At 48.5% G+C, this 25,173-nt stretch overlaps 1 protein-coding gene across 1 annotated transcript in view; it reads right to left on the minus strand.

Annotated features, from left to right (window-relative positions):
- Positions 1–1,026: 1,026 nt before the first annotated feature.
- Positions 1,027–25,173, minus strand: part of Capn2 (calpain 2) — a 52,389-nt gene continuing 28,242 nt past the window's right edge. Inside the window, exons 7-21 of the mRNA XM_021197777.2 lie at positions 24,344–24,429; positions 23,121–23,195; positions 21,976–22,136; positions 19,721–19,890; positions 18,129–18,140; positions 17,045–17,256; positions 15,287–15,323; positions 14,037–14,102; positions 12,686–12,743; positions 9,265–9,329; positions 8,319–8,387; positions 7,915–7,993; positions 5,950–6,066; positions 4,717–4,775; positions 1,027–2,031 (exon numbers count right to left, since the gene is read on the minus strand). Coding sequence (XP_021053436.1) covers positions 2,008–2,031; positions 4,717–4,775; positions 5,950–6,066; positions 7,915–7,993; positions 8,319–8,387; positions 9,265–9,329; positions 12,686–12,743; positions 14,037–14,102; positions 15,287–15,323; positions 17,045–17,256; positions 18,129–18,140; positions 19,721–19,890; positions 21,976–22,136; positions 23,121–23,195; positions 24,344–24,429 — 1,290 coding nt within the window. The 3' untranslated portion in view covers positions 1,027–2,007. The remainder of the gene's footprint in view (positions 2,032–4,716; positions 4,776–5,949; positions 6,067–7,914; positions 7,994–8,318; positions 8,388–9,264; positions 9,330–12,685; positions 12,744–14,036; positions 14,103–15,286; positions 15,324–17,044; positions 17,257–18,128; positions 18,141–19,720; positions 19,891–21,975; positions 22,137–23,120; positions 23,196–24,343; positions 24,430–25,173) is intronic.

The raw sequence follows: 25,173 nt of genomic DNA on the forward strand, positions 1-25,173 counted from the left end.
TGCCAGCTAGTGATGTCAAGAGTAGCCTCTGCCACTTGGGCAGGGGGCAGCTCACACCTCACCCAAGACCACCTTCCTCTCAGCTTCTTACAGCAGGATCCCTGCCCTCACTCCCACCCAGGTCTAGAACTGCTGCCCTTATTGGAGTAACCACCCTCTCCCTGCTAGGTCTCCTAACCTCAGGCTTCAAACACTCTCTCACCTTCCTCCATCCAATCCCATCTCCAGTCCTTCACCAATACTGCTCTGGTCACCCATCGTCCCAAGACAATCCATTCCTCCCTATCCTGAAACCCCTCAGTGTTGAACAGAGGAAGCTCAATCCAGTGACCCGAGTGAGTTCCATACACACTCTCCCAACTTCTTAGCCTTCCCAGCCCACCTTTAGCTGCATTGGAGAAACTCATCTACTACTTGACGTGGTGCTATAATTCCCCAACTGTGGAGGTGGAGGCAGGAGGATCAGGAGTTCAAGGCCAATGTTAGTTAGCTGCATAGGTCCAGATCTGTCTGGACTATATGAAGTCCTGTTATATATCGCCTGCCCCTAGGAGGTGCCCACTAAACTGTCCATGAAACAGTGGGTAACACTTGCCCATCATGCCGCCTTCTTTCTTCCCTTCCCATTTTGTGATTCTTCAAGGATCACCAACGACAGGCCTAGCCCTAGACTAGTGATTTACTACGTGGGTTTCTCAGTTCCCACGCTGGCCCCCCATCCCCACAGGAGCAGGCCTAAACTCTGGAGCAATGATATAGGGGGGCTTCCCAAAAGCCGTCCTAAACCAGACCAAGCAGGTGAAATTAAGATTGTTCTTTCTGCCAGAGTGACCAGAACTTCTGAACTAGAGTTTTCAAAATGCTGTACAGTTCCATAGTTTAATTATAGGCACCATGCCGTCTCAGTGTCTGACTTTTCAGAGCAGCAGACCTCACGTAAGTAGAACCCAGCTGTTACTTGTGTGCTCCTAAGCCCTCCCATGGGGGCCACGCTCCACGAAGAAAAACAAGGCATGGTGCGACTTCGTTGTAACTCTTTATTAACAGCACGTTTGGAAGTAGATAAGGCAATATGTCTGTATGGTTGCTAGCACTTTCCCAGGATGAAGAAGCCAGCTAGGTTGTTTAAAGAAGATCTTCTGAGCCCTGTCTTCCCCAGCTCTAGGCACAATCCCCGGGGTTTATCACGATCTTCTTGCAGACGGCACACCTGGCTCAGTTGGTCAGTAGAATGATCTCACTACTTACTACTTGTAAGACCTAAGTGTCTAAGGCCAAATACGGTCAAGGACTTGAGTTTAAGAATGCTAAAGGTGTATAAAAACCATCTTCTGTTAGAACCAAATGGTGGAAGCATGCCCTTTTTTTAAAATTGGCATTTATTTTTTGAGATTGGGTCTTGCTAGGCAGCCCAGGTTGGCCTTCTGTCAGACACTCCTGGCTCCTGGATTCTTTAGATGCCTCCATCAGACTGGATTCTTTAGATGCTTCCATCAGACTGGATTCTTTAGATGCCTCCATCAATCAGACGACTTCGTCATTGTATTTCTCAGTGCGCTCAGGGCAAGCGGCAGTCTCTGGGCTGATGTGGCAGGTGCTACCACTGCATTTAAAAGTTAAAATTTCTTTAAATATTCCCATCAAGGCCTTGTGGCCTCTGAAATTGGTTTACTGTTTGCCCAGTTATTTAAAGCTCTCTGCATTCCTTCCTGATTTAATATTGCTATGGCCAGGACAATGTGTAGAAGTAAAAAGGATATACTATTTACAGGTGTAAAGCTTCCTTTGACCTCGCCAAGGGTTATGCCATTCATTTGCATTTGGTTTAATAGTATGCAAATCTGTTACTCTGATATGTGAAAAGTTCATCTATCTCAGACGGTTATATTCTTTAGTTATAATCATCCGATGAAATCAATGTTCCCATAAGTTCAAGGTCCAGATACAAAGTGTTTAAGTGTAGGCATTAGCTGTTTTCTTCCACTAGAAGTCTCCAGGCATGTAACTTCAGAGTACTGAAAAACTCAGCCACTGTGTAAATTAGAAGAAGAAGAAAAAAAATACAGTCATTCAGGGAGCAATGTTAGAATGAAAGTCCTTAGAGGTGGCTTTGAGTTATTCAGGAGATGGCTGAACAGGAAAGCTTACCCAGGACTAAGACGGCAGCGTCCTAACAGATTGTTCTACCTACGTTCTGGAGTCTTAGAAGTTTGATGATTTGTGTGATTAGAACTGGTGGTCGTTATAGTATTGAATACATAGAGGGTGACGTTCAAATAACATGTGAACCAGCCTCTCACACCTCTGCCTCAACACACCACATCAGAGGGTTGTTTGGGGCGGGTGTGGTGATGCATACCTTGAGTTCTAGAGGCAGAGGCAGGCAGATTGCTGTGAATTTGAGGCTAGCCTGGTTTACATAGAGAATTCTGGGATAGCCAGGGCTACCTAGTGAGAACCTTTCTCCAAAAAAAAAAAAAAAAGGTTTGAGATGTGGACATCCAAAAACCACTGATTTCAGCCTTAGATCTAATTACAGTTCTATATTGGAATGATAGGAACTCTATCAGACTCTAAATTGATGTGGAATACACCAAGCCATCAGGACCTTGGAAAAGACATCTGGGGCAATGTAACTCACAACTGAGGTTGAAATCATGGAGGTCACAGCCTAACTAAGGGGCGACTTTCTAGACATGGCTCCTCCTTGGGAATGTCTCCTAAGGGACCTTCAGGAACCTGGGGAAGGCAAGTGAAATGGAGGGTACACGTTCCTTAGGAGATGGGAAGGGGCCGGTCAGCATAGACAAGCCAGTATGTGTGAGCAGAGAGTGGGGTGGGGGTACCAGAGTTGGCTGTCCTATAGGAATGAGAAATAGGCTAGTTTCTAGAACCTAGCATGGCGTGTTTCATGTTCCAGTTGTATTGCTTCCCTTTAGACTGAAGGTTTAGGCTAGGGGTGAGTTCCAGGTGAGAAAACATATATAGCTTTAAGCAGCTGGTCATTTGTAACTGGTTACAAGGTTTCTACTTGGATACATGTACTTTAAACACATGGCAGAGCAGTGAACAGCTGTTTGGGCATCAGAGTTCAAAATTCAAGTAAACACAAAAAGAGGTCAACAGTGTCTTGCTGTTATGCTGTTCTGTGTGACACAGAGAAGTAGCAGACAGAAGTAGTGTCCCACCCAGTATAGCATCCTTCTGTGGACTATGCCCCACCAAGCTCTGGGACCAACTGAACTCATGTGATCTTGGATTTTCTGCTGCTTTTAATGTTTTCTGCAGTGCTGGAACTTAAACCCGGGGCCTTATAAGTGCTCAGCAGACAATTTTATTTTAGTGTATGTGGTACAAATGTAATTTCAAATTTAAGAGTTGTTTTCATAGTTAAAGGAATCTGCCTTCTATGTAATGTCTGGAAATAGCAATTTATTATGAGTTTCTACAGGTTTTTTAAAATAGAGCAAACATGTTGAATTTAAAATATGAATGACCCCTCCAAGTCTCAGTTTTGCTTTGGTTGAACTTTGCGTGTGTTTATCAGTCATCAGTTATTTGTGAGGATGTTAATTCCATATGAATATTGCTTCATGTTTGTATGGGAAACTGTTGCTAAGCATTTCATTGTCTGCAGTCTGTCAAAGAAGCACAATTGTATTGCTTTGTCTTACTTTTAGCCATTAAATCATTCCTTTTACACATATTGCTGTTAACTTCTGCTTTCTTTAAAGATTTAGTAAATGATTTTTTATGAAGCCACAAAATACATTTTTTTTTTGTTTTGTTTTTTGAGACAGAGTTTCTCTGTGCTCTGTGTAGCCCTGGCTGTCCTGGAACTCACTTTGTAGACCAGGCTGGCCTCAAATTCAGAAATCCGCCTGCCTCTGCCTCCCGAGTGCTGGGATCAAAGGCGTGCGCCACCACCGCCCGGCAAAATACATATTTTTATTTTGACCTAAAAAAAATATGCTCAGCAGGCTCTCTACTACCCCATTGCTTCTGTGAGTGTGAGCCTTCTGTTATCAGGATTACAAGGGGATGTCCTACGTTTGGTTTTGGTGAAGTTGCCTGCCACACTGACTTAGATTGATTTCAGAGACGGGTGTATTGCTGCATTCCAGACACAAAGCCTACCATGGCGTATGGCAAATATGTATGATTGTTGTTAGTTTCCTTTTAAAGAGGAGAGAGTATAGAGAAGTATTTGTCCTAGAAAATGCTTTAAGTAGATATGTTCTATGAATGGCAGGCAGGTCTTCCCAGAAGTTGGCCTGGATTCTACCCTAAGGGTTTCATTCTACAAACACATTCTTTCCGATGCTGACCAGTTGTCTCCTCAGCCATCTGGTCTACCCAGCCACCTTAGTCTAACCCAGTACTTATGATCCAGTCAAAGCTCATGGGACAAAAGAGCCAGTGTGTTTTCCTAGGCTGGAGAATAAGCAAGTTGTTCAGAAATAGCAACTCAAAGTGCATCATGGGACTTCCCAACCATTTACAGGTCTATCCCCAACAGACTAGAAAAAAAAAAAATCCAGAAGCAAAATTTCAGAAGAATGTCATCCTAGGAGTAGCCTGTTCAGGTCACCCTAGGAACAAACTGTTCAGGCCAGTTACCCCAGGAACAGCTTGTTGAGGCAGCCCTCAAAGTAGCCTGTTCTGACCCATCTTGCAGCAGCCTTCCCAGGAGTCCGGTGGGTGCTGCCGACTTACCGAGACAAGGTTGAGCTGTATCGTTCCAGTGTTCTCAGGGTCCAGCTGCTTGAATATCTCTGTGGAGAGAGGTCGGGGTGTGAGAGTGAGGGAGCAGAGCTGCCTCAGTGCAGGTGAGCAGTGTCCGGTGTGGCAACTGATTTTTGTTGGGTGCCAACTCTTCCCTGCTTCCCCAGTTTAACGAAAGGGAAATTCATTCTCAATTCACAGACACATCCAGTGACTGCCCGCATGGTGAAGGACGAGATAGGCCAGTGGTTCTCAAGCATCCTAACTCTTCCACCCTTCCCTACAGCTCCTCATGGTGTGGTGACCTGTAGGGAATTGGGCTACAGGCTGGTCTCCAGTTGAACTGAGGTCTGAACCCCGAAGGGTGATAATTCACCTTCATGACACAGTAGTCGTTCCCTTATGCTCCAGGAACTCTGGCTCCTGCTTAAGTTACTGCCCCCGACAGCCCCCACAAGAGAAGCATGGCTAGAAGTCACGTAGGCAATGGCCCAAGCTTCTGACCTTCCTCCCCTGTTACCTAGCAACACACCTCGATCTCTTACTTGTCTCTCTCTTACTCCTCACTCTCAACCCCTCCTCCTCTCTGTCTTCTCTCCTCTCTCCTCTCTTCTCTCCCTCTTGCTCTCTTTCTCTCTAGCCTTTCCTCCCTTTCTCTCTCTCTACCTTCTCTCTTTTCCCCTGCATTTCTATAATAAAGCTCTAAAACCATAGAGAGTCTGCTCATCAAGATCCGCTGCACTCACTCTCACCGGTGTTGGGAACCTCTCTTCCCTCATCCCTCTCTCCCATAACCCTGGTGGCTTTAGCAAAGTAGCTCCAGGAATCCCAGGTTGGGCTGCCCCTTGCCACCCCATGAAGAGTGGGTCAGAGGCTTAGATGCCCACCCGAGGATGAGTGGAAGGTAGATAGCAGCCCTCTCATGCCTGAAAGACCAGAGAATAGGTAAAACTCTGGCGGGGTATCGGTTTTTCCCTTCCCCTTCATCCCCTGGGCCCCCTTTTTAGCTCCCAACAGTGACCCTGGCCATAAAATTATTTTCATTGCTACTTCACAATTGGAAGTTCACTACTGTTATGAATTGTAATGTAAAAATCTGTGTTTTCCTAGGGTCTTAGGAGAGACCTGTGAAAGGGTCATTAAACCCCAAAGAGGTTGGGACCCACAGGTTGAGAACCACCGAGAGAGGCCTTAGCTTAAGAGTCAATGTAGAGAGCCACGTACTGAATAGTGTTTCCAGACGAACCAAACACCGCACAAAATTGTCAAAATCGATGATTAGCTCGTCGTCTGCAAACCGGGCAACAATGACTTGGTGGAGTTCACAGGGCAGCTTGAAACCTGGAGGGGACAAGGGACCATCTGTGAGCATCAGGTCTACTGCTGCTAGGCTCTGTCAGTGTCAGACCTACCATCTAGCTCTCCTCACATGCTGTGGAACCAATCTCTCTCTCTCTCTCCTCTCTCTCCATCATTTTTAACATTTATATGTGTGCACCTGCTTTTCTCTCTTCCTTTCATCCTTTCTCTCTTTCTTTCCTTTCTCTCTCTCTCTCTTTCTTTCTTTCTTTCTTTCTTTCTTTCTTTCTTTCTTTTTTTTCTTTCTTTCGTTTTTTAAAAGAGATTTATTTATTTTATGTATGTGAGTACACTGTAGCTGTACAGATGGTTGTGAGCCTTCATGTAGTTGTTGGGAATTGAGTTTTTATGACCTCTGCTCGCTCTGATCAATCCTGCTCACTCCAGTCAACCCCTCTCGCTCAGTCCCTGCTTGCCCTGGCCCAAAGATTTATTTATTATACATAAATACACTGTAGATGACTTCAGACACACCAGAAGAGGGTATCAGATCTCATTATGGGTGGTTGTGAGCCACCATGTGGTTGCTGGGATTTGAACTCAGGACCTTTGAAAAAGCAGTCAGTGCCCTTACCCGCTGAGCCATCTCGCCAGCCCAATGACAGTTCAGACAACTGTAAGCCATGAAGCACTTCCTGGGATTTGAACCAGGAACCTTGGGATCCATAGTGGTTGCTCTTGACCACTGAGCCAGCATACTTTTCTGTATGTGTACCACCTGTATGCAGTACCTGAAGACGCCAGAAGAGGGTGCTGGATTCCTGAGAGCTGGAGTTGTGGTGGTTGCGAGCTGCCCAGTGTGTGCTGGGAACCAGTCAGTAGCAATGGTCTTGCTACTCTGTATTGATAACCATGATCCCATTTTTTTCTAAGTTAGTTCTAAATCAGCTTGGAGATTAGTTTTAGGAAGATTTAGCTCTAACAGAGGACTGATCGTGGCAAACTAATTCATCTTAAATCTTTCTTGTGAACTAAAAAGGAACATCAACAGGGCCATGGCTGGCTGGGCATGTTGACTGTATTTCCCAGCTTTCTTTGCTGTATGAGACACTGTGAGCAAGTTCTGGCCAATGGTGTGTGTAAGCAGTAGTCATGGGTGTGCCTTTAAAAGCAAGGAACCCTTTGTGTGCGGACTTACTGACAGCATGTGATGGTGGTGACCTGTTGTCCCAGATCCCTAAGCAGCAGACAGGAGGAGCCTGGAGTGCTAACGGTAGGAGGCCCCATCCCAGCCTTGGCTGCTTGAGGGAAAGACGCGCCCTGTTTAAACCACTGTTGTTTGGAGTCTCCTGTAGTCAGATTTGTCCTCAAAGCACAGGAGTCTCCTGCGTTGGTCTTTGCTAGGCTTACGTCCTAGTTACTGATGTCTGTTCTGCTGGGGCTTTCCTGAAGGCTGAGCTGATACAGTCAGATTCTACCAAATCAGCTTTGCAGGGAAAAGTGTGAGGAGTATACACACACACACACACACACACACACACACCACCACCACCACCACCACCACCATCACCAGCAGCAGCAGCAGCAGCAGCAGAGAAGAGTGTGAGGAGTATGAAGAGGGATACACATGAGGGATGCACATGCATATACACATGCACACACACACACACACAAAGGCAAACATAACAAGAAAGACACACACACTTGAAAGCTGGCTTCACCTGCTTGTTCCACCAGGCTGCTCCCGGGATAGAACCCGGGCCTTGTGCGTGGTAGATAAGAGCTCTATCTCTGAACTACATCTCCAGACCCAGAAGCAAAGCCTTGCTCTACAGTATAGAGGGGCTCAGCAGAAAACACAGGCGAGGAGGGGTGGGCCTAAAGCGCTACCTGCTTCTTCCAGTGCTTTTCGCATCTCATAGGAATTCATGGTTCCAGACCTGTCCACGTCGATTTCCCGGTAAATTTTCTGGAACACGCAAAATGCTCGTTAGAACCGTGACCCAAAGCAAAACAGGTATCAAGATGCCTGTTAGGTGTGTGCTGAGTGGGCTTGAAGGGCTTCCACTCAGCCTTCTCTGGAAACTCTTGGCAGTGACCTCATTTCTGGTCACTTATCAGGCAAAGGAAAGGACAAGGCTATGCCACTTGCTAAGTCCTTGCATACAAGGACTTGCTAGAGTTCAAGTCCCTTGGAAACGTGCTCCTGCCCTCCAGAACAGTTACATGTTAACATATACCCCAGAATGTTCCCCAACACTGATCTACCCACCCCAGGGTACCCAGGGCCATACTTGGTATTTCTGAATCTTCGTCCAGAGGATGTAGAACTCCTTCAGGCCGAGCTTGCCACTCCCGTCTTCCTGCCCTCGGTTAAGGAAAGCTCTTGGATAATGCACTCACTGGGTACAATGGCATCCGGCTGGCCTACGAGCTGGCTCTGCTGGTCTTCCCAACACAAGCACAGGGAAGTTTCACAGGAGGATTTGCCTTCTGTTTTTCACACCCTTGAGTTTCCTCAAAGGGAACAGCAGGAAGGGTGTGACAGAGCCCTGCTTTCTGCTGACTGAGAGGCTACAGGGCCCCAGATCTCACTCGACAGTTTGTTAGGGGGTAAGAGACAGATGTGGGCCCTTGGGCATTATTCGAGTATTGTGAAGAGGCGTCTTGTGACGGGAGCCGTGTCGTAGGTAAATGTCGTGTAGCCAGTAGACACAGAGTGGACTGTTCCAATACTGAGCATTAGAAACGGGGAGAGAGCATGGTTAGTCTGCTCCAGGGACAGGTGGGTATCCCAGAGGGGCTAGGCCAAAGAGAACGAATAACAGCAGAGGCAGACATCTTCATCTTCAGCTCTACGAACGTTTTGTTTGTTGGTTGGTTTGAGACAGTTTTTCTATGTAGCCTAGACTGACTTCAAACTGGAAATCCTCCTGCTTCCCACATGTGCTGGAATGAACAGAAGTGTGCCCCCACACATGGTTTTAGAAGGAAATCTTGCCAAGGACACGGATTCATGTCAGACCCACTATGGATAAGGGAAGCTCTGCTTAGGAAAAGGAAGAGAATGATGTCACCCAAGAAGCCACCAGAGATGACAAGTATATGGTCCCAGTTTTTAGCCCCAGACCTGCCAGGCTACCTGTCCACAGCTCAAGCCTCTGAGGGCAGGTGGGAGTGGACTCACTTTCCCCTATCTGTGGAAGCAGGCTCTGCTCTCTGGAGCTCGTGAAAGGATACATCCAACATGTCCACCATGATCTTACAGGTCTCGATGCTGAAGCCGTCTGACTTGATGTCTTGGCCTAAAAGATAAAATAGGTGTATGAGGAGAGCCTTCCAGACCAGCACTGCCTCCCAGAACTTTCTGCAAAGATAGACATGTCCTTCCTCTGTGCTGACCACGGCAACAGCCAATCGGATTACTTTAGCCATGTGTGACTGGCTGTCAAACCGGGACAGTTCAGAAAGTCTTAGACATGTTTGATTTCTTTTTATAACTGCCATGGACATATTAAACAGGGTTTAATATCAAAATAAGCAATAAAAGAATTTTAAAAATATGACTGGACTTTTTGAGTTTTGTGATTGCACTCAGGCAGGCTTCAAACTCAACACTTCTTCTGACTCCCAAGGGCTGGGATTATGAGCATGTGCTACCACACCTGGGCCTTTAAATGCTGACAGGGTGGAAAACTGCTGGTGGTCACACACAGCCAGAGAGCACGTGTGTTCATTGTAGGCTCTGAGCAGACAGAGGAAGGCAGCAGTTCCACTGGCCCATCTGCAGACAGTTGTGTCTCTGTCTGAAATGACAGCGAGATCTGAGGACCCAGAACCTACAGTACTTTACTAGGTGAGTCCACTGGTGGTGGCAGGTGGCATGAGACTCTTGTCACACTCCCCACGGACTTCATGAGGAGTAACTGTGTGTGTGTATGTGTGTGTGCATGTGTGTGTATGTATAATGAGAATGACAGTAATGTGTGTGTATGATGGATGTGTATGCATGTGCGTGAGTATGGATGGGTATGTACCATGGCTCATGGTACATAAAAGTCAGGACAGTTTGGGTGTCAGTACTAACCTTTCACTTTGTTTGAGACAGAGTCTCTTTGTTGTTAGCCCCTGTGGATGCTAGACTGGGACACCCATAAGATTCTGGGGACTCTTGTCTCCATGTCCCATCTCACCATAGGAACACTGGTTTACAGGTGCATGCTACTGTGCCTGGCTTTACATGGGTTCTAGGGATTCAAATTCAGGTCCTCACACCAGCACGGCAAGCACATTATCCCCATACCATCTCTCCAGGCCACATGGACCAGCCCTTTTGGTGATGTTTTTGTAGACTATTTGGGCCTACATCTCAACACTAAACTTGTTCCACTAGACAGCAACCCATTGTCCAGTATGGTCATGAGGCTGTGTGGGGACACTTAGGCAGAAGGCCGGAGTCACCAGGCGGGCAGGGGAGGGGCCTGAGCTCAGCAGCACAAGCTTTTCCTCAGCTAGAAGCAGGCGGGACCAAGCATGGCCTGGCTCATCCTGCACTCCAGCTGTGAGAGACAAAGAGACTCTGTCTTCTGCATGTACTACAGCCAACATTCAAGGAGTCCTCTGACCATCCTTGTGCCAGGCAGCCACAAGGGTAAAGACTATTATTCTCTTGTCCTGGAAGAGGGAGAGTGCGGCTGAGCCCAGCCCTGGGGAAGCCCTGCATTGGCCTGCCTGGATGCTGGCTCCAGCTACCCTCACTCTGACTGCTGAGCGTTCTGTGAAGCATGGATGCTATCCCACAGCTTTTGTTCACGAGCCACAGGCTGCAACCCACTGTCTCCCATGTCTTCGAGGGACATGCACCAAGTATGGAAGACCCTACAGACCTTGGGCTATTCTTTGGCTTTAAAACAAGGATTTGCTTTTGTCCGGAGAAGTCAAGTAGGAGGCCATCTGGTGGTGTCAGATGGAATGGCAGTCCTTGGAGTCCATGGGGCATCCATGATGACTGGTAGAGCTGATGCTTGGGATGTCATGATGTGTGTGCGTTTCTGATCCCATAACTTCAGGCATCGCATGCTAACTATCCACTATCATATAGGGGCATCATGATTTGTAAGGATTGGAGGTGGGAGAAATATATTTTCCCTCTTCTCTAGGGATGAGCAACAGCAGGGGAGCTGAGCAGTAGTCTTTGGATAAATTCTTTTTTTAAATGTGTCTCATTTTTTTTTAAAGATTTACTTATTATTATATCTAAGTACATTGTAGCTGTCTTCAGACACACCAGAAGAGGATGTCAGATCTCATTATGGATGGTTGTGAGCCACCATGTGGTTGCTGGGATTTGAACTCAGGACCTTCGGAAAAGCAGTTAGTTCCCTTAACTGCTGAGCCAGCCATCTCTCCATCCCTTTGGCTAACTTCTTATTTAAGAAACAGCAAGAAAAGCTGGCATGGCTGCATGGCTGATCATACCTGTAATCTCAATACTTATAAGCCCAAGGCAGGAAAACTGCTGTGAGATCAAGACCAGCCTGGGCTACACACTGAGTTCAAGGAGGTCATTCTAGGCTATAGAAGCCAAAAAGGCCATCAAGATGGGTCACCAGGTAAAAGTGCTTGTCAGCAAGTCTGATGACCTAAGTTCAATGTCTAGAATCCATACCACAGAAATTAAAGAACGGCTCCTGCATATTGTCCTCTATGTGTGTACTGTGGAATTCACGTGCACACACACATATGTGCAGATACACGTGCACATATATACATATGTGCACATACATGTACACAATATACATATGTGCACATACATGTGCACACATATATACATGTGAAATATATTAGCTATACTTTTTAAAAGCAAAAAAAATTTAAGTAATAATCATAAGGTTAAAAAGGAAAAAAAAAGTTGCAATATCCTTGGCTCTGCCTCATTCTCCAGCCTCAACTTAGTCTTGTTCCCTGCTTTATGGACACCTCTGACCTGAGCCTGAGCACGTATTTCCAGAATCTAGACACTATTTATTTGTCCCATTGGCTCAAGTGAGTTGAAGTCCATTTAATTCAAGGTGGGGAGCTGAGACTTTGCCATCTATCTCTCTCAGCCTCTGGGTAAGATGGCATATTGTCCGCCATTCTGGCCAATCGGTGACAGGTGACCTCTTTCCTAGGTAGGCAGAGAACTTAGGAACTCAGGGCTGTGGTGTCCATCCTCTGGGCTGACTTAGCCTTTTCTTACTAGCTAGTCATTCTAAGCGCCTCCATTTACAGCATGCAGGCAGATTTCATATGTTATCTCACGAAGTAATATTCAACCTCTGGGAAGAGGAGGCCATGTCTATTTTCCAGATGGGGTTGTGGGGAGTCCGACAGGTGGTCTAACTTGGTTTAGATCACAGAGCTCATACATGGAAGAACTTGGATTTGATCTGTGATCTCTAGACCCAGGAACTTATGGTCTACATTACCTCACCCAGAGCCTGCTCCGTCCTATATCTCCCCAGTGCTGGCAGTGCAAAGGTAATACTGGTGTAGGAGCAGAGAGTGATGGTTTAGCCGCAGCTGCTGACTTGTGCCTGATTGGGGGGGGGGGGTCCCATGTCCCCTCATGTCCAAAGTGGGAAGAGTATGATGATAGATTTGCAAAGGGGACACTTACGCTTGGCTAGAACTCTTCTCAAGATGGTCTGCAGCTCAAAGGCAGAGATCTCTGCATCCTGTGGACATACAACCACAACATCATTATGGGCTCCCTGTGGGATCTGGGTGAACCACCATGATCATCTTTAGTGGTTAGCATCTTAGCCATGCAATCTTGAATGTATCTAAGTGATGTTGGTGCTGTTGTCCCCAGCCTACACTAAGTACTGCCCTGGCTTGCGTTTAGCATACTATCATAATGGAGGGCACATACTAGGTCTAGTCAGTCACCCTTTCTCTGTGGCAGCCTAGTCCTCCCTAACCATCCCTCCTACCTGGCGGGCCTTCTCTACCCTCTACAACTCAGACTTTGGGCTTCCTGAAACTGCTTAAGACCAGCCATTTCCTGGGCCACCTTGTCTGACCTCTGTGGGAGAGGATGAACCTAGTCCTGTAGTGACTGGATGTGTAGGGATCAGGGAGGGGATACCCAGGGTGAGGGTGATCCCTCTTCTCAGAGAAGGGGAGGGGAGAATGGGGGAGGATCTGTGTGAGGGATACTGGGAGAGAGGAGGGCTGAGAAGTGAATAAATAAATAAATTAATGAAAAAAATCAGCTATTTCCAAGATGGCTCATCTCTCTGGGGTCAGTTGCCAGAGCTCCTCAGACATGATCCAGCTAACTCTGTTCACTTAGATGTGTTTGTGTAACCTGGATAAGGCCCAGGGTGTGTGTGTGTGTGTGTGTGTGTGTGTGTGTGTGTGTGTAGGGATATGTGTGGTTCAGTCAGTGGGATGGCAAGTTTCTCTGAGGCCTCTTCCCTTGAGAACCTGAGGGGAGGGAGACAGATGGTGCCTCAGCGTGAACAGCACCTGCCGTACCACTGTGATGAGCCTGCTTCATGGTTACACTGGAGAGAGCTACACAGTGGAGAAGGACCTTTTGCTTCTGGAGGTGCTGGGAAGAAAGGGCGGACTGGCTCTGTAGTGGGGCTATAGGGCTAAGGAACTATTTCATGAAAAAGGCAGGTAATGCTTTGGTATAAACCGATTACATTCCGGAGGAACGGGATTCTTCCATCTCAGGTATGTGTATGGAGGTCAAGACTGGGAATCAAGTTCCATGTCTCCATTGGCATGGGACAGAGAGGACACACAAAAAAACCTCAACGTGAGAATCTTATGAGGAGGGCTGCCCCGGAAGCCAGCAGAGGGCTTGAGAGGATGTGAGCAAGGGGTGCTGAGCTAAGGGTCTGAGTGATGGTGACAATTCTTCAGCTTTTGCTTGGTTTGCTTTCTTCTCCTTAGATGGAAGTCTCCTCCAGGACATCACTTCTCCATTGTGTCAGCCAGACCTCCGTGACACCTACCTCTCCAGCCAGCTGAACAAAGAGCCTTCGGAATCCATCGTCAATGTCCTCCTCATTAGCATCAATCTAGAAGGTGAGTGACAGAAACAGGAACCGGTTAAAGGGGAGATTGACAGCAAGGGCTCCTCCCCCTTCCGTGGTGCCCCACCCCATTTCCAGCCGTACTGTCCCTTAGGCCAGAATTCTTAGGATCCTGGCCTTACAATGAATGGCAATATGAAGAATTAATTATTTTGCTTTGTGTTGAGACAAGGTCTCAGATAACACAGGCTGGCCCCAAACTCTTTATGTAGTTGAGAATGGCCTTGAATTCCTGATCCTTCCCCCAAGTGCTGGGATTACAGGTATGTGTCACCACACCTGTCTTTTAAGATATATATTTTTTTTCCTTCTCAAGATAGGATCTCAAGTAGCCCGGGGTGGCCTTGAACTCACTGTAGAGCCAAAGATGCTTTGAACTCTTCATCCTCTTGCCTGTACCTCTCCCGTGCTGATTACAGGTGTGCACCACCATGCCCAGCTAAGTAAGCTGTTTGGTTTTGTTTTAGCTCAAGCCCATGAGAGGGAGTGGAAACCACACCACAGGGGGGTTACCCTTTAACTTTTGGTAATCCCAAGTATCTTTAATATTTAACTAAAATGACCTTGTATGGTCCATCCAACAGGAACCCAGTGGAATGCTTTGGAACAGTTTAGTCAATTCCAAACTGTTTGGTGTCCCACTGGGCACGTATGACAAACACCAGACTTCAGCAACTATGATCCAATCAAAGAGTCACCTCAGGGCCTCAGAGAGAGGAAGCAAGACCCTTTCCTTTCTCTAGCCTGCGATCCTTTTGCTAAGGCTGGGCCTTGGGTGAAATTCCTGTATTATATCCCTAAAAGCCCTTTTGGATTTACCACTTAACCATTCTTAGAACTCTCAGAAACTTGAGGAATCTCGCCATCCCTTGTGTCCATTTTATAAATGATAAAAGTGAGGCTGAGTGAGGGGGCGACCAGAGCCCAGCCTGTTGAGTGCAGCATTGGTAATCTGTCCTTCCCCACCCCTCAATCCCCAGCCTCACCCCCACCCCCTGCACACGGATAAACTGGGCTTTAATGAGCAAGAGACTGACTGGCTGTAGCCAGGCTTTCAAACTGTCTTTACACAGCCCAGCCCCCTCCCCACCCCTCCCCGCAGTGTTTTTGCTCTGTCACATGCTGTGTGTCCATCAAATGCACAGAGTTACAGAGTTAGGAAGAAATACCTCTTCAATGTTGGCCTCGATTTCATCATCAACAGCTCTGGAACAGAAGGGTATTTTGTTACTAGAGGGCTGGAGTGTGGGAGCCAGAAGTACTGCAGAAGTCGAGACAGAACAGCAGTGTCTACATTCAGCATGCTGTGGCACAGGGCGTCTCTATCCCGAGTTTCTGTGATAACACAGCCCCTTGGCAACAGTAGCCAGGGCAGAGATACTTTGTTGCTTTGAGTCTTTATCAAACAGCTTCCCACGTGGAATAGAGCAAGCGCTGTGAGACTCACTTAGCTTCTGGCTGGACAGTTTCTTGACATCTGTTTCTTAGCTTTGATTTTTGTTTTTGTTTTTGTTTTTTTTTTTTAAGTGCTGGGGCCTCACAATGCTGAGCAAGGACCCTACCACTGAGCTACATCCCTAGTCTCAAAGGACAACTTTGAAGTTCCATCTAAAAATTCTTTGCCCTGAGAAAGCTATCATATTTGCTTATATGAACCTCTGACTCTGTCCCACATTGGGCTGGAGCAAGCCACATGGAACCTGATGGCAAAGTTAGCTTACTCTCACACAGTCCCTTACATAAGCTGGGTCCTTCGGTGAGGATACTTTCCTTGGGAGCCTGTAATCTTAAACTAGGTTACTAAGAGTCCCACCTGCAGGCCTGAATTGTCACCAGGGAGTAAAGGGACTTCTAAGTGTTGCTAGCTGGGATCTGCAGTAGGTTGGCTATCCTAGGTCAGGGCAGCAGCTTTGAATGGCAGAGAGCTTACCTTGGGGACTAACCCTTCCCTGCGAGAAGGGCAGCATAGGGTTTGACCAAGAGCAGAGCCTTCACAGTGATATTAGGGCCTGACTCCACCTCATCAGTGGAGACGAAGCTGGACACACTGGGAATCCCCCAGTGAAATGACTCAGCCCTTTCCCTGAAGCAAGCTTCAATCAAACAGGAGGACCTGTCATGGCAGGGAGCCACCACCATGCTCTAGTGGCATTTATTAGTTCACAGCTGTTTTGAACTGAAGCTCTTCCTCTGTCGTGTATTATCTTGAAGCAAAGGTACCCTGGTCTCTCTCCCTCTGCCTCTTCCCTTTCACAGGAGGTGATGGGTAGAGACTGGCCTGTGCCCACCCCATCAGACACAATCTATGGGACCTTTGGGTCTTTGGCAAAGGCTGTCCCAACTATGGTTCTTCAGAATGCTCTTGTTCCTGTCCTTCCCATTTTGTCCCTGGTGCCCCATCAGTGCTGGGGTCCCTCCAGCCTTTCAGTGATCCTCCTTTGGCTTACACTGTCCAGGGGTGGTTCTGTCTGTTGGCTAAATGACTGACAGGGTGACAGGGTAGCAGACGCTACTATGAGTTGAGGCCACAGGGACAATGGTGGGAACTTGTCATATCTACTTAAAAGACTCCACCAGAGACTTCCTGACTAAAACTGGGACGATTTCGGACATTGACATTATCCATTACACGTGACCTGGGAAAGCAAGGGTTATGCCAGTTGTGGGCTCATAAAGGGTGTACACGGGCCATTAAGATGATATTAATGATTGGTAATTCATAGACAGACTGTGAAACTGGACTGCAAGCCACTCACATTCCCAGCTGCCCTGTTCCAACTTAAGGTGTCCTGAGTGGCTTTTTCCTTGAGTAGAACCTTCAGAACTCTCCAGCCCTACACTGACCTGTCAAGTGATGCTGGTATTAGGGAAAAAGAAAGGCAAAGGGCAGACCAGGGCCAGGAACAGGGAGAGGTAGTAGAACCTACTGGTAGTCAGCCTTCTTCTCCGAGAAGACTCGGATGCAGAAATCGCCATCCTTGTGGGGTTCAAAGGTGGAGGGAACAAGGACATATTCTCCCGGGGGCAGCTTGAAGCGGTTGAGGACCTCCCGGAGATTTATGAAGGTATCTGACCGCTCCCTGGCTCGGGTTGTGAGGAAAAAGTTCTTGCCGAGGTGTATGTTGGTCTGCCCTGTTAGCTGATGGTTAAACAAAACAATGAGAACAGAGCTTGAAAGTTTGTCGTGGTCACTCCCAGAGGGACAATGGGGATGGTGCCAATTTCCACCCCAAGGATCACATGACTGGTAAGGAGCTCAGGCATGACCAGGTGTGACAGGAATGTCCCTTTCCCAGCCACCTTGCCCAAGGTGACAATCAGGGTGCCAGAGGCTCCTCCCCCACAAAGGGCCCAGGTCTGTTCTGGGTTGTGTTTTACATGCTGACAAAAGGAAAGACAGGCAGAGAAAGGAGCCTAGCTCCTTTCTTACATCTAGCTGGCAAACTAGATGTAACCCAAGGCTGGGCCCACAGCTCAGTAAAGCTCAACTGTCTATCTGAATGCCCGTGGATGGGTCTGGGCACCTGGTGTGGCCATTTCATACATGGCCTTTTGAGTCATTTGACTGCTATGCATTTTATTACTGTTAACTGTGGCCTTCCGTACCCCAGTTCATGCCCACAGTAATTGGTGATGGCTAATTACTCACACTGGAAAAGAAGGCAAACTCAGAGAGAATATGTCATGCATGGAAGGTCGCGTAGCCTGGGAGCTGCTTCTGCTCACCCTCCCCCCACCCCCCTCACTCCCCGCTTGTTCTCAGGGCTACTCTGGTGTCATGGGGGAAACTGTAAGCACTAATGAACTCTCTAGATACTTAGCCCTGAGTTTAGTCCAGTCAGCCCCAGAGTTGAAGCCACCTCCACGGGGCCTCTGTGGGGTCAAGGGCTCATCCCTTAGCCATTAGCTTCTTCTGAAGTTCCCACTACTCCCTGAGTTCAGGTTGGCTAAGCCTCAATCTTGTTGGCAGGTGGAGGCCTGGGGTTGGGGACTGACATGTGCCCGACGTACCTCCTCTGGGACCTGAAAAATAAAGGAGGCCTGGTTCAGATTTGGGAAGCAGATGTGAACACATTAGCACTGTGCCCGACACTTCACCGAGTGTTTTCTAGGTAGCTCCGGCATTATTAACTAGGTCAGCACTGCAAGTCAAAGGACGTAGGCCGCACCGGAAGGAAACCATCTTAGGACCCGGTGATGCAGTGGATGGGCCCTTACCACCATTCATGCATGTGGTGACTTGGTTTTCGTTACCATCTGGCTGTGTGGAAGCCCACACCCACCTCTTGTTCAGGGAAAGTAGGGCTGAGTAGAGGTGGAGGAAGCCAGCCACATCCAGTCTGTATGGATCTCCTCCATTAAGCCACTTCCCCTCACTGGCCTTAGTTTTCTTACATGTCAAATGGGACTGATAACGGACGACATCCTGCCCAACTCTGAAAGTCCAGGATTGGACTTCAAAGTGCATGCATGAGCAGACACAATTCACTGTGCATTTCTGAGCTATTCTGCCCAAGTCCTCAGCTTCAGAGCCTCTGTTTCAGAGGCCTAGAGTCCAGGGACTAGGTATACTTTGCAACTGATGGTTTTTGTCCAACCCCATTTCTCAGGTTGGTGGGTGGGGCTCTCAGATCAGCAGCCAATCAGAAGCAGCCACGTTGCCAGGGATGCGCACAGGAACTGGACCTTCTCCCTGACACCTACCTAGTCTGGTTTCCCAGTGTGCAAAGTGTGCTTGGAGTTTGTGGGCAGAGGTCTGGCTTGGTAATGTTTACCAGTTCCCAAAGTTATGTTGAGACTACCACGTGATCTTGCTAAACACAGGGCTGAAGGAATGACGGGCGGCGGGCTTGCAGGACCAGGAGTTCAGTAAATTGCCGGATTTCACTCACTAAACAAAAAGGCACCTATGCAGCCATGCTGAGGTCTTCCGTGCTCTGCTCATCTGCCGAGCAAGGCCATGTTTTCTGTCACTGAGCCCCCCTCACATGGAGTCAGGTCTCCTGACTCTAGCCCTTAGCTTAAAGGAGAGAGAGAGAGATGGCCTTGACAAGGCTGCCCCTCTGGTGCAGTTGAGCAGGCAGGGCTTTGCTTTGGCTTGGAATGACAGAGGGCCCCTTGAGCAGTAAGGGACTTGTGAGAGCAGAGCTGCAAGCCTGCAGGTCTCCAGGGAGCACAATGACCCTCCTTTATCCTGTTGTGGGCTCTTGCCCATCCAGGCCAAAGACTTGGCTGGTCTCTGACCATTAGGAGCTGTAAGCTTCACAATATTTCTTGGTGTGCTCTAGAATATTCTGTTCTAGCTTAAGTCTTTTTTGCTGGGCCAACCAGAATTCTAGGACTACGGAATGTGAATAAGGACAGAAGTCTTTTCCAAGCACAGAACTCGTGGGAGCCCGAGGAAGGGCCAGGAGGTCCCTGGGGACACAAACAGCTATACAGACCTTGGGTCAGCTACTGCTAGGTCTGGCTGTGTTGACATCTTTATTTTGGCTTAAATTCCCTGTCCTCTGTCTTATTCCAAGTCTTGTCTCTGGGGTCTGAGTGACTGGGGCTGGGAGAAGGGAGGGCAAGGCAGAGCTCCACCCATCCTCTGCCCGTACCTCATAGATGCCAAAGCCAATGGTGTGCATGTCCTCGCCCATCTTCCTCTGCCGCCGCCGGTGCTTCTGGATGAGACCCACCAGGAAGGTACAGCCTCTCTCCCCATCCTCATCATCTTCATCTTCTTCCTCCAGCTTGATTAGGTACTGAGGGTTCATCCAGAAGGTATCTGTGGAACAGGGTCAGAGGAACCCAGCTCTGAATAAATGACCAGGAGCTGAGAGCTCGGGCGGGCCTGGCCTTGTGGCTGAGCTGGTCGGTCAAGGATGAGAAAAAAGGAGCCGGTGGGAGATGAGGAAGCACAGAAGAGGCCAACGACAACCCTTTAGATGGAGTGGCTACTGACAGAGGTGTGCTATGGAGGCAGATGTGCCTGCAGCTATCCTGAGGAGACTGCTTCCTCTGGTTCTCTCCTCTGGCACTGGGTTCTTACAGCTCAAGCTGGCCTCACACTTGCTTACGTCTCTGAGGATGAGCTTGGATTTCTGATCCTTTTGACTCTACCTCTTCAGGGACTGAATGGAGGGCCACTGGCACAATGTGAATCTCAGGTGGACCTAAATCAGGAATTGTTCCTTTTCTGCCATTACGCTGGCTTGCCTTGGTGCTCCCTAAGGACGTCTTCCCACACTGTGCCTGTATTTTGGTCCCCACCCCTTGGCAAACGCAAAGACAAGAAAGCATCGGTGTCTCTTGCTCCCCCTCATGGTACCTCTACAACCCATACTTCCAAAGCCCATCTGTAGGAAGACCCTGGGTCCCCTCCCCCGTCTGAGTGTCTCCCACCCCTCACACAATGACCTCTGGGGTAGAATTAGAAGCACGGTCTCTCAGTGTTGGCAGCCATATTACAACTGCTTCTTTAAACTTAGTTGTGTTGGCCCACACTCACTTGTGTACAAAGCTCTAGGCTACCTTGGTGGCACTCAGTAAGTACTATAGAGGCAGAGGGTCCCCAAGGCCAAGAACATTCACTCTGAGGTCCCTGAGAGAGTGTCTGCGGACCTCTCATCTAACAGGAACAGGGTGTTTCTGTGGGTGGCAGAGGGGTTTCTCAGTGGTGGCTTCTAGAACTGGCACTTGGTGACTGCGTGCTGGGACTGGAGGGACTGGAAGGACTGGCCGGCTGGTCTACTTGCTCTGTTGGTATGGTATATCACCTCAAGCCTTTGTTTCCTCACCTGCAACAAGAGTCAAGATATGACCATGGCCTGCTTCCGGAGTAAGAGTGACTTCGTAGCCACACCTCCTGGGTTTGAACCCCAGAAAGCTCTGTGGCCTTGGACCAGCCACTTCCCATGGCCCAGTCCCGTCATCCTCAAGTTGGAAAGGAAAATGGGTGACTTCTTGGAGAAGACTAATACATAGATGAAGCTCTTTGGGACAGTTCCCAGTACTCTATGTACATCCCACCCTACGACTGGCAGTGTCATCGAGATCAGACAGGGTCTAGGGGACAAAGAGGAGGAGAGAACTGAGCCATCAAGACAACAGAAGAGATCAACAAAGGGATCAACAGAGCAGAGCAGAGGGGGAGCCCTCTCCTGACACGGGCTGGGCTCAGTCAACATTTCCTTCCTTCCTTCCTTCCTTCCTTCCTTCCTTCCTTCCTTCCTTCCTTCCTTCCTTCCTTCCTCTCTCCCCGCCTTTCTTTCTTATTTTCTTTCTTTCTTTCTTTCTTTCTTTCTTTCTTTCTTTCTTTCTTTCTGTCTGTCTGTCTGTCTGTCTGTCTGTCTGTCTGTCTGTCTTTTTGAGACAGCATTTCCTCTGTGTAGTCCTGGCTGTCCTGGAACTCACTCTGTACAGCACAATGACCTCCACCACTGAGATCCATCTGTCTCTGCCTCCCAAGTGCTGGGATTAAAGGCGTACAACACCCAGCTCTAAATATTTTACAAGTAAACTTGACACACAAGAAAGTGGCAGACTGCCCCGAGAGGCTGGTATGCCCCAGGATGCAGTGCATGAGGGCCTGGGGTGGTTTGTTATGAACTTAGCACTGCCTCCATAAGCCAGATGAAGATCACAGCCACCAGGAGATGTGGGGTCTAAAGGGTATCACAGCAAATGAATGCAGGAAGTAGTGAGGCTGAGAAAATGGAAAAAAAGATGTTGAGACACAGGCTGGTGGTAAAGGAAGAGAATGGGGGCCTGGTTGAGTGGGCGCCAAATCCTCTGGGCTTCCAGGCTGAGTGGTATAGCTAGTCAGGTAGGGGGCCATGGGACCGGAGCTACACATGGTCATGGCCCTTACTTGGGTAATTCCTGCAGCCCCCTGCAGTGGAGCCTCGCCTCCAGTTCCCATCCATCTTGGTGAGTTTCCACTTCTTGTAGGAGTCACAGGTGAGGGTGTCCGGGGTCAGGTTGCAGATCTCCAGGCGAGAGTAGTGTCTCAGGAAGTCACTGAAGGACATCCTAGCAAAGTGGAGACAGGGTGTCCCGAGTTACAGAAGGCATTGGCTCAACCTTAATCTTCTACCTGGTTGATGGGGGGCTAAGACTCAGTGATGGGCGCTATGACCAGACTTGGAGGGTCCCAAATCTAGTTCTGTAGAAGCCACTTTCTAAGGGGTGATTTGGAGCAAATTGATGAGTTCTCTTTGCACCCCAGAGTTCTCAGTTGTGGAATGAAAGCCATGAATAAGTACAAACCGAAACAACATATGGGCTCTCGGGACAAACAATATCCACTGTAGGTGTTCTGTGGGGGCAATGCACACGCAGGGGACCCTCTCTGCTCATTAACAAACTGGTTTCTTTCTTTTTAAGCTTTATTAATATTATGTGTGTTTGCTTTAGTGAGTTTTTGTGCCCAGCATACATGCAGGAGCCTGTGGAAGCCAGATCCCCTGGAATTAGAGTTACAGGCAATCATGAGCTACCATGTGGGGTTGGGGACTGAACTCAGGTTTGCACGAGCAGAGAGCATCCTTAACCACTGAGCCATCTCTTCCTTAGAGTTGGTTTCTTAATGAGTCAAAGATCTCTCTTTAGAGACTGATGGGAGGAAAGTTCTTATCTTTCACAGTGTTTTCTCTTGGGGTCTGAACATTTCTGAAGGAATTCCTCTCAGCCCTTGTGAAATTGCCCAGTGTCAACCCCACAGCTAAAATGGACAAATTGAAGAGATTTAAAAGTTGTTTAGGATCATATAGAGATTTTTTTTTTCTTTGTTGGAAACGGGTCTTTTCTGGATAGCCGAGGCTATGGTCTCCAGTTTGAGAGTCCTCTTCCTCAATTTTTAGAGAGCTAAGATTACAGAGGTGTGCCACGTGCTTGGGACTTAGGTGCATAAAGAGCAGCAGGGCCAGGTTGCCCTACCACACGCCCTCAGCACGTTGAACACATTTCTGACTGATGCTCTGGTTAGGAATGTCCCTGCAGCCCCTGCTGCCTTACCAGAATTCTCCGTCCTCCTGACGTTCTGTTAGATTTGCCCTTACTTCTGGGTCAACCGTGTTCCAGCTGGGGCAACTGGAAAAAAGCGAAGCAAGAAGAGAGGCCTTAGGAATCGGTGTGTGGGAATGACCCTTTCTCTCCACAGTCCCCAAAGGCTGAGGCTCGGAACACACCCACTTTTACTACCTTCCGAGGGCCCAGACCTTAGAAAGGAACGGATTCTCCCACATGCATCCAGACCCCATGGAGAAACCATGATCTAAGAAGCACAGACGCTTGTACAGGGAGCTAGGGGAGAGGCCACGCTCTCCTGGAACATGGTGGATAGAAGAGTAGAAAACAAGCAAGGCCCAAAAATCAAAGGAAGGAGCATTGCTGTGTCAGGGAAGGTGCTCCCGGCAGCTCTTTTACAGGAAGCTGGAAATCCACCAAGGACCACCCCCAGAGCAACCTGGAAGGAAGTCTGCCCATAGGCGGTCCTCTGCTGAGGCCAGGGCTGCCTGGAACAAGCCAGAAAAGGGGTGGAGGAAGGGGCAGCACATCTGGGAAAGAGTCAAGGGACCAGGTGGAGAGGCTCAATGGAGCATTTGCCCCAGAGGGTTGAAGCTTAACAGCTACCGGAAAGCCCTGGGGAGCAACAGGCTCATCTCTGCTCTTGGCACACAGTTCATGTCCTCGATTTATTAGGATGCCGGTGCCTTTTCTTCCTATATTTTCAGTTTACACTTATTTCTTTTGTGTGCGCGCACGCAGTGCATGAGTGTGTGCGCCCTCGACTATTCCAGCAGGGTGATGGTGTGCTCTGCCAAAGTGCCTTTATGAAGGTTAGAGGATAACTTGTGGCTAGCAGGTTCTTTCATTCCTCCATGTGGGTCCCAGGCATCAGGCTTGGCGCCAAGCATCGTTGCCTGCTAGGCCATCTCACTAGATAAGAATGTACCCCGCTGGAGGCCTGGGCCAGGCCAGGGCTTCCCGGTGCTGAGTGGTGACCTGTTTGCAAAACCCTTTAGCGAGTCACAGGCCTGGGGCCCACGCGGTGTGATGAGTGACCTCAGAACCTCATTTCTTGACACTGCCAACAGTGCCTCCTCTCTGAGCTTCAGCCAGCCCTCCTCAGCCCTCCGAGTAGGGTGTGCTCTCCCTGGCCCTGGGTCCTTGGCCCTCCTCCGTCCTCCCTGTAGGATGCGCGCTCCCGGGGACTACCCACTCTGTTCCTGTCTTACTTGTCATTCCATTTCCCGGTCCACTCTACTTGTCCCCAGGGATTCCTGATGCGGATCAATTTCTGCAGGCTTCCTGAGCTTTCAACCTGAAGGATCCAATGAAAGAAAGGAGAGAGGGGCTAAGGGCCATGCAGGCTTGGAGGGGCTTGGATACCCAGCTTGGACACCCCAACTTCAGACAAGTCGGTGGAGGAGGATCATGGAAGCTGGAAGGGCCTTGGCCCTCAGATCACTGCTGGGCAGCTTTGGAAAATCATAATTAAACTCTAAGCACCCAGGAGCTCGCTCCCCAAGATCCAGGGAAGCCAGTGAAATGAGAATTAAAGCTCTCAGGAGCTGGCTCTAAAGACTGGGCCCTTTAATCTTTGTCAGCAGCCGGAGACACCAACAGCCTGGCTAGCTCGCCCGACCGACCGGTGTCAGTGGTTGGGGTGTTAGAGCTAAACATCCGTTAACTAACTGTAATAGGTGGTACTTCTGTCACAGGCTCTCAGAGACGCGTTCTCAGTTGCTTAAGGCGTTGGATGAAAAGGAGGATGCTTGTTTGGGTTTTTGTTTGTTTGTTTTGTTTTGTTTGTTGTTTTGACAAGGTTTCATTGGGTTATCTGAGCTGCCCCTGAACACATGGACTCAAATGACCCTCCTGTCTAGGCTCCGAAGGCTGGGATGACAGGCCCACCATACCTGCAGCTTACTTGTAAATGGCTGGGAAAAAACCAGGCACTTAGATGGAGACAGCATGTGCGGTTAAAAGTTAGCCAAGTTAAAATACACATTAAAAAATATATATATATAGTTTTAGAAAATCCTAGCCCTTGAGAAACAGAGGC

The sequence above is a fragment of the Mus pahari genome, chromosome 5, assembly GCF_900095145.1.
Source record: "Mus pahari chromosome 5, PAHARI_EIJ_v1.1, whole genome shotgun sequence".
Classification (NCBI taxonomy): Eukaryota; Metazoa; Chordata; class Mammalia; order Rodentia; family Muridae; genus Mus; species Mus pahari.